This window comes from Gigantopelta aegis, chromosome 4, assembly GCF_016097555.1.
Source record: "Gigantopelta aegis isolate Gae_Host chromosome 4, Gae_host_genome, whole genome shotgun sequence".
Lineage (NCBI taxonomy): Eukaryota > Metazoa > Mollusca > Gastropoda > Neomphalida > Peltospiridae > Gigantopelta > Gigantopelta aegis.
In genome coordinates, this window is record NC_054702.1 from 77,566,096 (window position 1) to 77,583,311 (window position 17,216).

Here is a 17,216-nt window from a genome sequence, read left to right on the forward strand (position 1 = left end):
CAAAACGTATCTAAAGTATTGATCTGTAAAATAAGTAACGTAGTTAAAACTACTGAATAAATTTTTCCAGTTGTGAGGCGAAATGTTTGCTCCGTTCTAACCAATGTCCCATCACTGGTATACCAAAAGTCGTGGTATATGCTATCCGGTGTGTTTAAAAGTCTCGTGCAAACTAAAGTACCGGTGATCTTACTCACGTCCAATCGAAAGAAAGGTAACAGCAATCTCACCCACTACCAGTCCTTCACAAAGAAAGGTGTCCATGGTCTCGCACACTTCTAATCCTGAACATAGAAAGGCATCAGTGATCTCACCCACTCCCAGTCCTGAGCACAAAATGGTAACAGTGATCTCACTCACCGCCAGTCCTGAACAAAGAAAGATATCAGTGATCTCACCTTCTCCCAGTCCTGAGCAAAGAATTGTAACAGTGATCTCACTCGCCGCCAGTCCTGAACAAGGAAAGGTATCGGTGATCTCACCAACACCCAGTCCTTAACAAAGAAAGATGTCAGTGACCTCACCTACTCCCAGTCCTGAAAAGAGAAAGGTAATGGTGATATCACCCAGTCCTGAACAAAGAAAGGTAACAGTGATCTCACCCACTCCCAATGCTGAGCAAAGAAAGGTAACAGTGATCTCACTCAGTCCTGAACAAAGAAAGGTAACGGTGATCTCACCCAATCCCAGTCCTGAACAAAGAAAGGTAACAGTGATCTCTCCCACTCCCAGTACTGAGCACAGAAAGGTAACAGTGATCTCTCCCACTCCCAGTACTGAGCACAGAAAGGTAACAGTGATCTCGCCCACTCAAAGTCCTGAGCAAAGAAAGGTAACAGTGATCTCACTCAGTCCTGAACAAAGAAAGGTAACGGTGATCTCACCCAATCCCAGTCCTGAACAAAGAAAGGTAACAGTGATCTCTCCCACTCCCAGTACTGAGCACAGAAAGGTAACAGTGATCTCTCCCACTCCCAGTACTGAGCACAGAAAGGTAACAGTGATCTCGCCCACTCAAAGTCCTGAGCAAAGAAAGGTAACAGTGATCTCACCCACTCCGAGTACTGAGCAAAGAAAGGTAACAGTGATCTCACCCACTCCCAGTACTGAGCACAGAAAGGTAACAGTGATCTCGCCCACTCAAAGTCCTGAGCAAAGAAAGGTAACAGTGATCTCACCCACTCCCAGTACTGAGCAAAGAAAGGTAACAGTGATCTGACCCACTCCCAGTACTGAGCAAAGAAAGGTAACGGTGATCTCACCCACTCCCCGTCCTGAACAAAAAAAAGGTAATAGTGATCTCACCCACTCCATGTCATGTGCAAAGACAGATAATAGTGATATCACCCACTTCCAGTCCTTAGCAAAGAAAGGTAACAATGATCTCACCCACTCCCTGTCCTGAGTAAAGAAAAGTAACAGTGATCTCACCCACTTCCAGTCCTGAGTAAAGGAAAGTAACAGTGATCTCACACACATTAATTTAATTATCTTAGAGTTTTTTTTATGACTGCCAATTTAACCGTACACAGAAAAGAGCAGCAGAGCAAGGTCATAAAGCATTATTCTCAGTAGTGTGTGTAATAAGAATTATTTTAATATTGGAACAATGCTATCTGTATTTGACACCTATGGTAATAGCGTTCTTAGTTACGTAGCGGAAGTGTGAGGTTGCACCCTGCTCAAGACGTTGAAAAGATCCATTTTATGATTTTGTAAAACAATTACTAGGGTTACGAAAAGTTACATGTAACGATTTTATTTATAATGAATTATGATGATTTCCGTTGTGTATTATATGAAAACTAAGAATCTTTAAATATTGGATAAAACTACATAATATTAATAACTGTAAATTAAAAGCTATATATAAGGAAATGGAACAATATGGAGATAATTGGTTAATGAACGTTAAAAAAGAACTTAATGCACTTGGTCTAACTTATATATGGAACTTAACACATGTTGATGACAGTATTTACAATGCTATGTGATGTGTTTAATACAATACAGATGTATTTGGTAAATTAATTTAGCTTACATACTTATCTTATAAAAACAGATATTTCTCACTAAAAGAAACAGCTAAAATTAGAATGTGTGCCCATAATTTAAATATAGAATTGGGTAGATACACGATGCGTGTATGAGTGTATATGTATGTATGTATGTATGTATGTATGTATGTATGTATGTATGTATATATGTATGTATGTATGTATTTATGTTTGTATAATGCTGATAAGTTGTAAAACGTAAAACAATAAAGAATTTGAATTTATTGAATAATTTAAAAAAAAAAACCCAGTCCTAAACAAAGAAAGATAAATGTAATCTCACCCACTCCCAGTCCTGAACATAAACAGGTGACAGTGATCTCACCCACTCCCAGTCCTGAACAAAGAAAGGTAACAGTGATCTCACTCAGTCCTGAACAAAGAAAGGTAACGGTGATCTCACCCACTCCCAGTCCTGAACAAAGAAAGGTAACGGTGATCTCTCCCACTCCCAGTCCTGAAGAAAGAAAGGTAACGGTGATCTCACCCACTCCCAGTCCTGAACAAAGAAAGGTAACGGTGATCTCACTCACTCCCAGTCCTGAACAAAGAAAGGTAACGGTGATCTCACCCACTCCCAGTCCTGAACAAAGAAAGGTAACGGTGATCTCTCCCACTCCCAGTCCTGAACAAAGAAAGGTAACGGTGATCTCTCCCACTCCCAGTCCTGAACAAAGAAAGGTAACGGTGATCTCTCCCACTCCCAGTCCTGAACAAAGAAAGGTAACGGTGATCTCTCCCACTCCCAGTCCTGAGCAAAGAAAGGTAACGGTGATCTCACCCACTCCCAGTCCTGAGCAAAGAAAGGTAACGGTGATCTCTCCCACTCCCAGTCCTGAACAAAGAAAGGTAACGGTGATCTCACCCACTCCCAGTCCTGAACAAAGAAAGGTAACGGTGATCTCATCCACTCCCAGTCCTGAACAAAGAAAGGTAACGGTGATCTCACCCACTCCCAGTCCTGAACAAAGAAAGGTAACGGTGATCTCTCCCACTCCCAGTCCTGAGCAAAGAAAGGTAACGGTGATCTCTCCCACTCCCAGTCCTGAGCAAAGAAAGGTAACGGTGATCTCTCCCACTCCCAGTCCTGAACAAAGAAAGGTAACGGTGATCTCACCCACTCCCAGTCCTGAGCAAAGAAAGGTAACGGTGATCTCACCCACTCCCAGTCCTGAGCAAAGAAAGGTAACGGTGATCTCTCCCACTCCCAGTCCTGAACAAAGAAAGGTAACGGTGATCTCACCCACTCCCAGTCCTGAGCAAAGAAAGGTAACGGTGATCTCTCCCACTCCCAGTCCTGAGCAAAGAAAGGTAACGGTGATCTCTCCCACTCCCAGTCCTGAACAAAGAAAGGTAACGGTGATCTCACCCACTCCCAGTCCTGAGCAAAGAAAGGTAACGGTGATCTCACCCACTCCCAGTCCTGAACAAAGAAAGGTAACGGTGATCTCACCCACTCCCAGTCCTGAACAAAGAAAGGTAACGGTGATCTCTCCCACTCCCAGTCCTGAACAAAGAAAGGTAACGGTGATCTCTCCCACTCCCAGTCCTGAACAAAGAAAGGTAACGGTGATCTAACCCACTCCCAGTCCTGAGCAAAGAAAGGTAACGGTGATCTCACCCACTCCCAGTCCTGAGCAAAGAAAGGTAACGGTGATCTCACCCACTCCCAGTCCTGAACAAAGAAAGGTAACGGTGATCTCACTCACTCCCAGTCCTGAACAAAGAAAGGTAACGGTGATCTCACCCACTCCCAGTCCTGAACAAAGAAAGGTAACGGTGATCTCACCCACTCCCAGTCCTGAGCAAAGAAAGGTAACGGTGATCTCACCCACTCCCAGTCCTGAGCAAAGAAAGGTAACGGTGATCTCTCCCACTCCCAGTCCTGAACAAAGAAAGGTAACGGTGATCTCACCCACTCCCAGTCCTGAGCAAAGAAAGGTAACGGTGATCTCTCCCACTCCCAGTACTGAACAAAGAAAGGTAACGGTGATCTCACCCACTCCCAGTCCTGAGCACAGGAAGGAAAGAAAGTGATCTAGGGTCATACCATAACACGTACGTTTGTTTCAGTATTACATCTTTAACGTAAACAAATTGAACGTAATTCATGTTTTGCAGACACATATTTATCTCATCCCAACTTGTAAATCTAATGTCGTGGTGGGCATATTTCAAAAGTGGTCAACACCAGATCCAAAAATTCAAATTAGCAGCCCAAAATGGATTTTGCCTTCAGTAATTTCGTACAACTTAAAACAGAAATCCTGTTCAAACTACAATAAACATTTGGAATACCAGAAAAACATGGTGTACCCATATCAATATGCAAGGAAAAGATGTAATTAATATCCAGTTTTATTAATTAAAAGCCTTGTTAAATACCTGTAAAGTCAGGAATACCCCTTTAAGAGTCATGACTGTCATTTCTTAATGAAGTATATTGATGCAGAAAACACTTTAAAATATATATCTAGGTGTGATATAACATATTCATTAAAATTATACTGATGAAATGTATATTTGTTTTCATCTGACACCAAAATATAATTTCCATCCATCCGAAAGTAAAGTGCCTAAAGAAGACAAAGGGTTAATCAGAGAAGTAAGTTAGTTAATCTAGATTTGAAACATGTTTCGTGATTATGAAAACCCCCCATTGATTAATCAAAGTTCCCTCATATACTTTTGATATAAGGTTGCATTGATTCTGTTAAGTTGGCATCTTTGATTCTATCAATGTCCGACACAAAAACTATTTAGATTTCACAAGGTAAAAATAAGTCAATTAAGGAATTTTTATGCATGGTATTATGTAGCTCTCCTCCTACGTGATACAGAACTATTTTACTTTACGTCCTAATGCGAATGATTTAAAAATGAATACAAGGGAAAAGTTTCAAATTCCATCCGACACCAAAACTAGTATTTTAAAATATGCCCTGGTATGTGCTGTTCTCCAGATGTGGGAAAGATCCCTTGCTGCTAATGAAAAAACAACGTAACGGGATATTTTTAAAGGATGCCAGAATTATCAAATATTTGAGTAGAATGATAGAAATACATGGTGAAATGGTTTCAGGCCTATTCATTTTGCCTAAATATCTGTATCGTTTTTGCCGGATGTGACGGAACATACTCTTAATTTTGTTTTCGCCTGTGGCAATATTAATTGTTTTAGAGGGCCGTGTGCAGTCTCAATATGCACTTAAGCCCAGGTGGAACTTGTTACGTAATACCTCCGCGCGACGGTCGTCGAGCTTTTTCTATTACACACCCAGTCCAGGTGTGGAGGCCATGTGACCAGTAGTTACGTAATACCTCCGCGCGACCATGGCATCTCTAGCGAACTGGCGACAGTAAGTCTGACCATCTAAGAAAAAAATGCCGGCAGTACATTTGTCAGCGTAGGTTAATACAGATTCCAAAATGTATTGTGTTTTTGTTGTGTTTTCTAGTGAACTAAACGTGCTATAATAATATATACTTTATATAAGATCTTATCTCTGATCATACCTAGACGAGCCAGCGGGATTAACTGCCTGTTACAGAGAGATCTAATAGATATACAGTTAGGAGAGATATTTGGATAATCGTGTTTCATTCAGTTACGGGTATTATAGGATCCCCGTGACACCGGAATTTGAGGATTTGCTCCAGAACTGGGAAGGCAGTTGTCCCCGTCTTGAAATCTTATGATCTGAAATTCAACAGGTAAAAATGTGCTGTAGTGGTACCATTTTAAAGAAAGCATCTTTTTTATATTCCATGCAAATGGGTTAATAATTATTAATAGTAACGTGCCAGAGTTAAAACACATTTAAGGGACTAAAAAGAAAAATCATTTGCTGACTGATTAAAAGGGTACTTTCTAATAGAGAGATATAGATAAATTAAAGTGTGTTGTCAGATATGAACAGTTTTAAATCCAGTATACATTATAAATGACTTGTGAAGTAATACTTTTCTGGAGAAGAATGCTGTAACTTGAATGTTAGGCCATTTAATAAAGGAAATAATATGGCTTTATTGACTTTTCTTGGTATGTTTAGTGTCAGTACTGAGCTCGATATACTTAGCTTCCATAAATACAAATTCCCAAAGATGCAAATGAAATCGGTAGGCGAGCCTAGCCAGCGCAAATCGTTAAAACTTATTTAACATGACTTTTACTGGAACATGCGTAGTTAGGGTTCATACACTTAAAACATTTTAATTTTCCAGGACTTTTAAACACCATTTTGGTTCATTTTCCAATACTTTTTTTTTTACATTTTACCAGGAGTCTGAATACATTACCTGGAAAGGATTTTTTAACGACACCCCAGTAAACTGTTTATTCAGTGGTTGTTATGTCTTAAACATAAGCTTCACCTAATCTAGATATATCACATGGATGCCAAAGTTGTAAAAATACATAAATAAAAAATATTGTAGTGTGCAGCTTTTTTTACTGTGTGTGTGCGGGTGTGTGCATCTGTGTCACGATGCTGGATCTTACAACAAAACACTCCATAGCCATAATGCATATCTAACCACAGTGTGGAAATCTTTTCGAGGCATTCAATTATTTTTGGTCAAGATCCATTTATTTTTAGTCAAGATTCAGAATTATATAACTTTATATAGATGGGACTTTTAGGATTGCACCAAAGTCGAGGCGATAAACACTGTGCCCATATATGCCCAAAGCAAGTAAGCCCAAACTGAATATAAACAATGTTATATGCTAACCTCAAAAATATGTTTACCTCAGTACCACTAAAATATTCAGCTTAATTTGACCTGATATAACTTGAAATGCATTTCAGCAACATCTTTACCAGCTGTTATTAATTAACATTACTATAATAACCATATATAAGAGTGCTCAGAACAGACCAAAAAAAAATTCAGTTCTGCCCAAATTAATGAGATTTAAAACCCTGATAGAATTATAATCCATCAAAGTATTTAAAAAAAAGAAAAAGATTTGTAATTCACTTACAAATAAAAAAATCAATAAATAAACAATGTACTGGGGTGTCGTTATATAAAAATAAATAAATAAATAAAGTTTTATGTTTAATTTATATTATCCAGATTTTTTAAAATTGAAAAAAACTCAATCTTTTACCCAAAACTATGAAGAAAAAAAGAGAGTAATGTTTAAATACCGGTATTACCCAGATCTACCTACCCCCCCCACACCCCCCCGAAACCCCCCCCGAAACCCCCCCCCCCCCCAAAAAAAAACCGTCTAAACATTCATTAATACATTTACAGTATTACGTTTATAGGTCAGTGCTTTTTGAGTACATGTACATGTACTTTAAATCATTATTTATTTATGGTTTTTAAAAAGTACCTAATGACAAAATTACATAAATAATTTAAACATGTTTTATTTTCATTAATAATTATTTTAAACTCATTAGTGACATCGTGTTTCAAATACGAAATTTACCCGTTTCCATGATTAACTAAATGTCAATCACATTATTCATTGATAGCACAAAAATAATCTCTTGAAGTGGACTCTTTGTTGCCACCAATTTATATCACAAGCAAACAAAACTAACCCATAAAATGATTGTTTATTTAGTTAATTGGTCGCTTCGTTGACATGCCTTGACATGAGTATACCGTTTTGCTGTGTATTGAGTCGTCTAAGACTTCAATCGTGATCAAAAGAATATGTTTCACCTACAAGTTCTCAACGTTTGCATGAGTCTCGCTGCACAGAAGTATAGCAGACATAAGCCTTATGAGTATTTGTTTTGTTGGAAGGTGCTGATTACAGCTATCTACTGAATTATTTATCTGTGACAGTAGTTTCGAACTCACACACATCAGAAACAAGACTGCTGACAGATACTTAATTTATTCAACCAATCACAAGTTGTGTTCATTTATGTCCACGCAGCTTATTACATTGACCTATATGGGTTAATGTTTTGTGTTCCTATTTCGCATAAAACGCTGCAAAGCGATATAGCTCTAATATCAGGACAAATGAAACTGTGTTAGATCAAACATTAAAAGCACATTAATAATTTGTGTTTCCCTATGGGAGATAAAATAATTAAATGTACAGAAAAATAGAAAATCAACTGAGAGCTGCATCATGCGTAATCATAGAAGTTAAATACAACTTCAAATTCAAAGAAACAAAAGTGAAGGATGCATGAATGAATAATTATTTTTATGGCAACACAGCGCAAAACCAAAGATAAATGGTTGATCAATATTAAAATTATTAGTAAAGCAGTCCACATAGAAGTGAAGAGTTATAACCATGAATGATCAGTGACGCATACTAACATAATATAAATTAAAGTACATTCATAAAAAAAACTTGAAAACATTATCACAAATGCTTGTAAAAATATTAAATTAAAAAGAAAAGAAGGAAATGAGAGTGGTGCATTCATTCATTCGAATATTGCCACTCCTGCTTCAATTTTTTTTTTTTTTTTTTTTTTTTTTTTTTTTTTTTTTTAAATATTCATTTTCCCCAGTCTATTCTGACCATGTCAAGGTTGTGGAGCCTTGAATTCATGGCCTTACATCAAAGTGATATAAATTATATACAAGTACATATATCTAATTTGTGATATAATAATAATGATAATAAATATAGTCATATATAACAATTTGATACATAAATGCATTTGTAATGTTTCTGTATAAATTAAAGATTGGCAAAAAACAAAACAAATTGCTATGACGCATAAAATGGAAAGGACTGGGAAATATAGGAGAAGAAGAAGAAAGAAGATATAATGGTTAAAACACCTAATAATAAAAACAAATAAAATAAAATAAATACATTGGGGGGGGGGGGGGGGGGGGGTAAATTTATACTATCGCGAAACAAAAAAGCCCTGGAATTTGAAACAAGCTATTGTTAGGAAATACGTTTCAGCCAAAGAGATTAAGCCATTGTGTCCATTGTTCATTAAAAAATTCGTAATTGCAATTCTTGTATAAAATAAATCTTTCTATTTCAAACTTGTTTCGAAGTCAGTTAAACCCACGGTTTTACAAATGACTTGAGGTACTGGTTGTCGAACACGAAATCAATCGTGTCTCAGGCGAGAACTCTACTGCTAAGCTATACCAGCCCTGTATACAAACGATTCATTGCTTTTATGGGATAAGAGATATCCTTCGTGTATCTGCTGAGAATGTTGCCATCCCTTCTTCAAGATTAGAAAATAGTCAGACCCATAGTTGTAGTACAGGTTGTTCGTCACCCAATTAATCGTGCCTCAGGCGAGAACTCTACAGCTAATGTCTACCCACTCCACGTTTCTAAACAAACGAGTAATTATGCCACGAGGTAAGAGTAATAGGGATACTCTTCGTGTTTCTTCTTTTATACTTAAGACCAAGTATCACAATTACTCACTGTCAGACGTTTATCGTCAGAAACCCTCAAATGGCCTGGATCAAAATTCAGTCACTAGGCAAACACATTTCACGATATATTACAAACAAGGTATACCAAGTTATCATTTCTTTCCATATTCTTACAAACGACTGTGATTCTTCGCTGCAACCTGAATGTTACCGTGTTGTCAACGGATACGCGGTGTATGCCGGGAGAAAGATGACCACCGAATCTGGAATCACGTGTCAGAGATTTGACCAGCAAACACCACACGGACAGAGTCGAACCAACCTGGCTAGTTATCCAGACGCATCTCTTGCTGCAGCAGAACACTTCTGCAGAGATCCTGACGGATATGGGATCCCTTGGTGTTACACGATGGATCCAGACATCAGATGGCACACGTGTGAAGTTCCTCTTTGCAACTAACGAGCTGAGTAAACAACCACGGTTACTTTCCAGACGAGATGGCGTGAGTGAACAACAATATAAAGGCTTACTTTAATGACATATTATTAACAACAAATCCTGAAGGATATTCGTTGTAGAAGACAAGAAATACAAATCAAATTGTAGAGATTTGCACCTAAGCAACCCCACCCCCGGTTAGAAAATAGTCTCTCACCTATTGGTGCTGCCACAATTCAACTCTACATCAGGGCTAGGGAATATTCCAGATGCATCGCCCAAACAGCCTGAAGTGACAAACCAGCTTTGTATTGGGTGTTGTGCTCATACATTTTCTAGGCCTCTTTTTGTAATATATATTGACAGCTATATTGGTAAATGGGGGCCATTTTGAAAAAGGTCATATCCATATCGCTGCTAGCTGAACACCATTATAAAGGCTTACATCATTGATATAGTATTTACAACAATTGCTGAAGAATATCTGTTGTAGAAGCCGAGAAAACCAAATCAAATTGTTGTGTTTTGCACCTAAGCCACCACCCCACCTCTCATGTTAGAAAATAGGATGTCACCTATTGTTGCTGCCACAGTTCAATCAGGGCTACGAATGTTCCAAAGGCATCCCCCCAAGCTGCCTAAAGTGACAAAGCAACTGTAAAGTGGGTGTTGTGCTCAGCCATTTTTTCTGGCCTTGACTCCTTTACTAAAACATCTAATGGATTTTGTCATGTGCGAACTTGAATGTGTTAATGGATTTTGCCAGTTAAGATTTAGATTTGTTGATAGCAATGTTATTATGTATGCCACATGGGCTACTCCTTCCACGTGGGATCTTTTAAAAACACTGCATATCACGGCATTTGATGTACCAATCTAGGCACATGTGCAGAGGAAGGATTTCAGCAGACGACCCCCCAATCCCTTCCCAAAGCGAATTTCATTCTTTAATATATATATATATATAAAGCCTTTGATAGAGTATGGCATAAAGGGTTAATTTATTCGTTGGAGCGATACTGTATAACAGGTCGATTACTTAACTGGATAGCAAACTAGATATCAAGTAGAAAAATATCTAAATTGGCTTCATCTATGGTTTCTGCGTTGAAGAAATACAACTATTCTCTATATCGACAAATATGTATGCAAATATATACAACGTTTATACGTCCAGCATTTGAATATGCATCTGAAGTTTGGGACGGATGCTCTGTTTTAGACGAAGAACATCTAGAAAAAGTTCAACTTGAAACTGAAAGATTAATAACAGGTCTACCTATGTTTGCATCACGAAATGCTCTATATTTAGAAACTGGTTTGGTTACCCTTTCTGAATGTCGAAAGGCAAACAAAATTAAGTACTATGTTTAGAATACTTAATGGTATGGCTCCTGACTTTTTGACGAACTGCATTCCGCCTAGGGTAGACCAGCGTGTTCATTATAGACTAAGAAACCAAAACGATATATCTATTCCGTTTGCCAGAACTAATATATTAAAACTATCTTGTTTTCATTCGACTATTAATCAGTGGAACACCTTACCATTAGAAATTAGAAACTGTGAGCAAATTTCAACCTTTAAAAAAGCAGTTGCACCTGAAGGTTACAAGGTACCTTCGTTCCACTTATGTTGAAATCGAAAGGAAAATATCTTACATACAAGATTAAGGCACGCTAAGTTATATCGCTGTGGACTAGTTCAAGATCCATCCTGCAAATGTGGGTATCATTATGAGAGCAGCTGCCATAACGTCTTTCAGCGTAAACTTTATACCCAGCAAAGAAAACATCTATTAGACTCTTTAAGTACAGTTGTACAAAAAAGCCTCCAGTTAGTACCAAACGGTAGAACCACATTAAGTGACGACACAAACAAGCAAATATTTCATTATGTTCAAAAATACATTAATCAAACAGAAAGATTCAATAAATCAAATATGGTCTGATTAGAAAGATAAACTACGTTAGTTTCCTCATTTTTCTTTCTTCTTTTTTTTAAGCACTTTATTCACACTATAAATCTATTTTGCTTGATATTCTATGTATTAACTTTGTTCTGAATATTTATTGTAGTCTTTCTTCGGTTTCACTTTGTCTGCACTGTTCATTTGTTTTGCTTGAATGTTTGTGTATTTACTTTGTTTTAAACATTTGTAGTAATAGTAGTCACCTATAATGTTATAATATTTGTAATTAGGAGAGGGCCTCGTAAGTTGAATATCTTGTGCACAATCCTTTTATATATTATATGCAATAAAATATGTTATAAATTCCGGATGCGCATTACCCGAACATCCCTAGAAACGTGGCTAACCACAGTCTAGACCCCCTCCCCAACACACCCACCCGGTATAATCTTCTGCACACGCCTCCTGCGGTCGAATTAGACAGGGGGAAAACTGTCGCACCTTAGTAATGATCAAAGGAAGGAAACCGAGATTTGAAACCTATAGTGCAATATCGTCACCCGGGTTATACTAAAACCCCGTCTATTTACAACTAACTCGCGTGAACCCTGAAATCGGAATCCTTTTGTTGAATTAACACAATCATCCCCAAAACAAACTGCACAAAATTAATGACAAAAGGATTAGTAGGCATACATGTTTTAATAATATAGAAATATATGTATAGATGACGGCATTGTAGCGCTATTAAAAAAACAAATTGTACTATTAAACAAACCTAAATTTTATAAGCAAACGTTTTACACTGTTGTCTTTGTCAAAGTGTTGGTGAACAACAATAGCCTTACATTTAATATCTTCACAACAAAATATGACATGGTTATACATATTTGATAGTTGACTTCGATAGCAAATTCGATAGAAACCAGTTCCCGTTAATAGGCCGGTTCACAGTTACTCGAAGATACAGAAAAGAATGCTTTCATTTCATTGTTAAATCTTTGACGTTAACAGCTTGAACGTATGTCATGTTTTTTATTTCCAACCAATGCCACATGACTGGTAAATAAAACAACGTGGTATGTGCTGTCCTGTCTGTAAAAAATATATGTTGCTTCTAATGAAAACATATAGCGGATTTTCTCTAAAGGCTGTCGGAATTATTAAATATTTGACAAACAACTACCAGGGTTTACGTTTTAAAAAGTGTGCAGTAGTGTTGTAGTTAAACAAAACTGGCCGAATTTACGCAGCATGTTTTACTTAAACGCAGGTGTTTAAGCATTGTACATGCTCGTAGTTACATACGTGTAAGACATAAATAGGCTGCATAGATTCAGCCCAACATCTTTTTTTATATAATCCATATTCATGGGTTAATACTAACGTGCCAGAATTAAAATATTTAAGGGTCTGACAAAAAGTAACTTTCCAACCGATAACAAGGATTCTGATACATTCTAATTCAGCGATGTAAGTAAATTAAAGTGTGTTGTCAGTTGTGAACATTTTAAATCCAGAACATATTATAAATGACTTGTGAAGTAATACTTTTCTGGAGAAGAATGCTGTAGCTTGAATGTTAGGCCCTTTAATAAAGGAATTAACATGGCTTTATTATCTTTTCTTGGTATGTGTAGTGTCAGTACTGAGCTAGATATACAGAGGTTCCCATAAATACAAATTCCCAAAGAAAAAAGAAAGAGATGTTTTATTTCACGACGCACTCAACACATTTTATTTACGGTTATATGGCGTCAGACATATGATTATGGAACACACAGATAATGAGAGAGGAAACCCGCTGTCGCCACTTCATGGGCTACTCTTTCTGATTAGCAGCCAGGGATCATTTACATTCACCATCCCACAGACATTATAGTACATACCACGGCCTTTGATGGTGGTTCACTAGCTGGAACGAGAAATAAATTCCCAAAGACTGCAAATGGAATCGGCAAGCGAGCCAGTGCAAATCGTTAAAACCTATTTAGCGTGACCGTTACTGGAACATGCGTAATTACCTGATGTCATACGGCAGCTTATTACATTAAGCTATGAAGACACAGTAGCACAGTTCCACCAAAATGTCAAACTCATTGATCGATATATAACTAAAATATATTACAATATTGATTTTGAGATATGTTATTTTCCCCAGTTCTATTCTTTGTAATTTTACGGTGTTCTTATTCGCATAAAGCTCTGCAAAGTAATATACCTCTAATATGGGGATAAATGAAAATACGGAAGAAGAAACATTAAAAGCACATTAATAATTTGTGGATAGCTATGGGAGCTAAAACACTTAAATGTATACAAAAATAGCAAATCCATTAAGAGCTGCATCATATTTAATTAACCATAGATGTTAAATGCAAACATCAAATCTTCGAACAAACATAAGAGAAAGCTGCTGTTATGTTTGTAACTGTATTGCATGCATAACCGTGACAACTGTAACAACATTTAAACACAAATAATTGTTTTATTAATAGACACAATAGAGAATTAGGTCTACATTTCTGTGGAAAGGTGTATTATACATAGACAAGTCTTATGGTTTAACCAGTTCTCAAATAGATGCAACGGAGATTTCCTCCTATGTTTGTGTGGAACAGTGTTTTTGTTGTTTTCACAACACTCTAGCAGACGCAATGAAGAGTAATGTCTATGTTTCATACCTTCCATGTCGTTTAACCATCTTGTTACTTGTTTACTGTTCTCTGTGGATGACAGACAGCAGTCAAACGTGCACCAGTACACCAGTCCGCTTTAAACGTGTTTGGTGCTTCGAGGATTTTGGCTCCGAAGAGCTAGACTTGTACAGTGTGAGGAGAAGTTTATTCTTCGCATGCTTGAAAGACTGTGCAAAGAATCAACAGTGCAGGTCTGCTTTATTCGACAGACGCCATGCCACCTGTGCACTTTATCGTCAGAGATCCTCAAACAGTGTGGATGAAAATTCAGTAGCTGGACAAAAGTATTTTATGATATATAATAAACAAGGTAAGGTATTTCTCTGCTTACTTATATTTTAGCACATGGTCAAAGTTACGTTCATTGATACATGCATTTCAGAAACAAAGGTGAATAAATGAAAATTTTAAGGCAACCCAGCACACGAACAAAGTTTGGTTGATCAGTATTAATTAAAAAACATTAAAATTATTAATAAAATAATCCACAGAGAAGTTAACAGTTACATAGATGAATGATCAATAACGCATCTAAAATAATCTACACTAAAATAAATTAGTTAAAGAAGTACTTCAAAACGTCCACACAGATGTTTGATGAAAGATTAAATTTTAAAAAGAGGACAGAAAAGGTATGAGGGTGCACTTCTCACTTTCCCCAAAGACAAATGTTGTTTGGATAATTCTTTATCCTGAATCAACATACACCTGAAAGCCAGATACCATGGAGTATGAATATCTGCTTCCTTTAGGAAACGATTACCATGTTGTAATCTGCACTCATCCATAAATGTAGACAGGACATTCGTACCTAGAAGCAGTGCAACTTTCATGTCATAAGAACTGTCGGGAACTACTAACAGAAGACATGGCTGCTTGATTCCATTAGAACCCTTTGCTTGTAACTCCACTTACCTATAACCATGATATGGAAGTTGTTGGCCATCAGCACATTCAATCTTTAAAATAACATCCAAAGGATTCATGGCTACATCAGGAAAACTATTTTTATAAAAACGTTCATAAATGGTGTATACAGTGGAACCAGTATCCAACAATGCCTTAGTTGGGATACCATTGACAGTTACTTCACTCTCATTTGGATTTCCAACTAAATCAGATTTATTTTGCTCTAGCATATTAATGGGGCGTTTTAAACCTAGAATCTACAGGTCGCCCATCCCCATAGATTGATTCTAGTTTAAAGGATGTCGGGAATGGTCTAACCTTACCCTGCATCCATACTTCAGGTATTCTGGTTGCCCACAGCGGAGACAAACTGGTTCACCTCTTGGTGGTTGACGTTCTCTTTGCTTGACAAACGGAAGCTGTTGTGGCTGCTGTTGTCTCAAGTATCGACGTGGCTGCTGCTGTGTAGTAGGTTTATCATAGTTACCAGAAGAGTTCTTGAGTTTAGCAACGTCGTCTGATAGCTGTTTAATAATACCTTTCATCTCCCGTAGTTCACATGTCTCAGTTGATGTGGCAGCTTTACTCACAGTCTTCTTCGTTGGCTGTCTCTCGGACATGTCAGCTTCCATACGTCTCAGCGACCTCAGAAGATTTCCAAAGCTTCCACCTTGGTCGAACAGGTATGCTGACTTGTCTCTGAGATCTGCGTCCTGACCACAGCTGATTATGCAGCAGTTCATCCCTGGATGTAGTTGTGAGACTATCATGGGCTGAAACTGTTAAGGATCTCCTCAAGTCGACATGCCCATGATGTAAGATCTTCATCTTCTGTCTGACGTGCGCTATAGAACCCTGAAAGAAGACTTTGACCACGGACAACACTACCAAACATATCTTCAAGCTTAGAAACTAATTCATTTACATCACCACCAGGTTCTATAGTCATAGCAACTATAGCAGCTTTACCACGCAATGACTGCTGTACTATAAATAGCACCCTACGAGACAAAGATTAATTTTTCAGCAAACAGTTATACTGATGTTTCCAAAGATCGAACGTAGTTTCGCATTTGGAGTCATCTGAAAAGAAAGGCAATTTTGGAGGTTGATATAAAGTAATAGTTGTTGGGAAATCAGCTTTTAAAGAACCTGATGTATCTGCTGACTGTACATAGCTAGACATCCACTCAACTAACTCTTCAGCACTATCTGCTTTTGGCTATGGTTTCAACTTTTGGAATGCAGAAACAAGTTGTCGAACTTCCTCGCTTGTAGGTTCAGACATGGTGAAACAGTAACATTCACAGAAACTGAAAATGAAAAATTATGTACAGAAATATGAGATATTACACCAGACTACAAGTAGCTAAATATATTCAGCCATTTTATCTTGTGTATGGCGCTGAAACAAACAACGACTATACAGGAATATGCTGCAAATAAACAATGAATTACATGGTTAGTATTGCATGTGCACATAAAATGTAGAAAAGAAAAATGAAAAGAATAAGAAAGGCCAAAGAGAAAACAACCAGCAACTAATACCACTGAAACAACTAATGCTACCACTAACTGATTGTTGTTGACTATGGATCTAACAACCTAAACTTTAAGTTTAAATTAAGTTTAAGTTTAAACTTACATAGCATTTACTGTTTTAAACACTCAACACATCTGCTCGGATGAACACATCATTTAACATTTGTTAAAGTATTATAGCCGGTATTAAACCCAAAAAATATTAAAAAGAAAAGAAAAAGAAAAACAAGACAATGATCAAAAGAAAACAATTATGCACGTGCTAAGTAATATAGTCCAAATGTATCAAAACACTTGATTATTGCGTAAAACTA

At 37.3% G+C, this 17,216-nt stretch overlaps 1 protein-coding gene across 1 annotated transcript; it reads right to left on the reverse strand.

Moving 5' to 3' along the window:
* Positions 1-848: 848 nt before the first annotated feature.
* On the reverse strand, positions 849-16,103 carry LOC121369999. Its single transcript, XM_041495083.1, has 5 exons — positions 15,684-16,103; positions 3,805-4,026; positions 2,629-3,732; positions 2,341-2,394; positions 849-1,274 (listed from the first exon to the last, which is right to left on the reverse strand). Exons 1-5 carry the CDS (start codon positions 16,101-16,103, stop codon positions 849-851), a joined length of 2,226 nt encoding a protein of 741 aa, XP_041351017.1.
* Between the last annotated feature and the right edge of the window lie 1,113 nt (positions 16,104-17,216).

Excerpts from the sequence above, each read along its gene's own strand:
- LOC121369999 (XM_041495083.1), bottom strand. The coding sequence starts at position 16,103 with ATGAACTGCTGCATAATCAGCTGTGGTCAGGACGCAGATCTCAGAGAC. Across the intron at positions 4,027-15,683 it reads ACCTGAAGTATGGATGCAGG|TACTGGGAGTGGGAGAGATC; the intron begins GTAAGGTTAGAC and ends TTCTTTGTTCAG. Across the intron at positions 2,395-2,628 it reads TTGTTCAGGACTGGGAGTGG|GACTGGGAGTGGGTGAGATC; the intron begins GTGAGATCACCG and ends TTCTTTGTTCAG.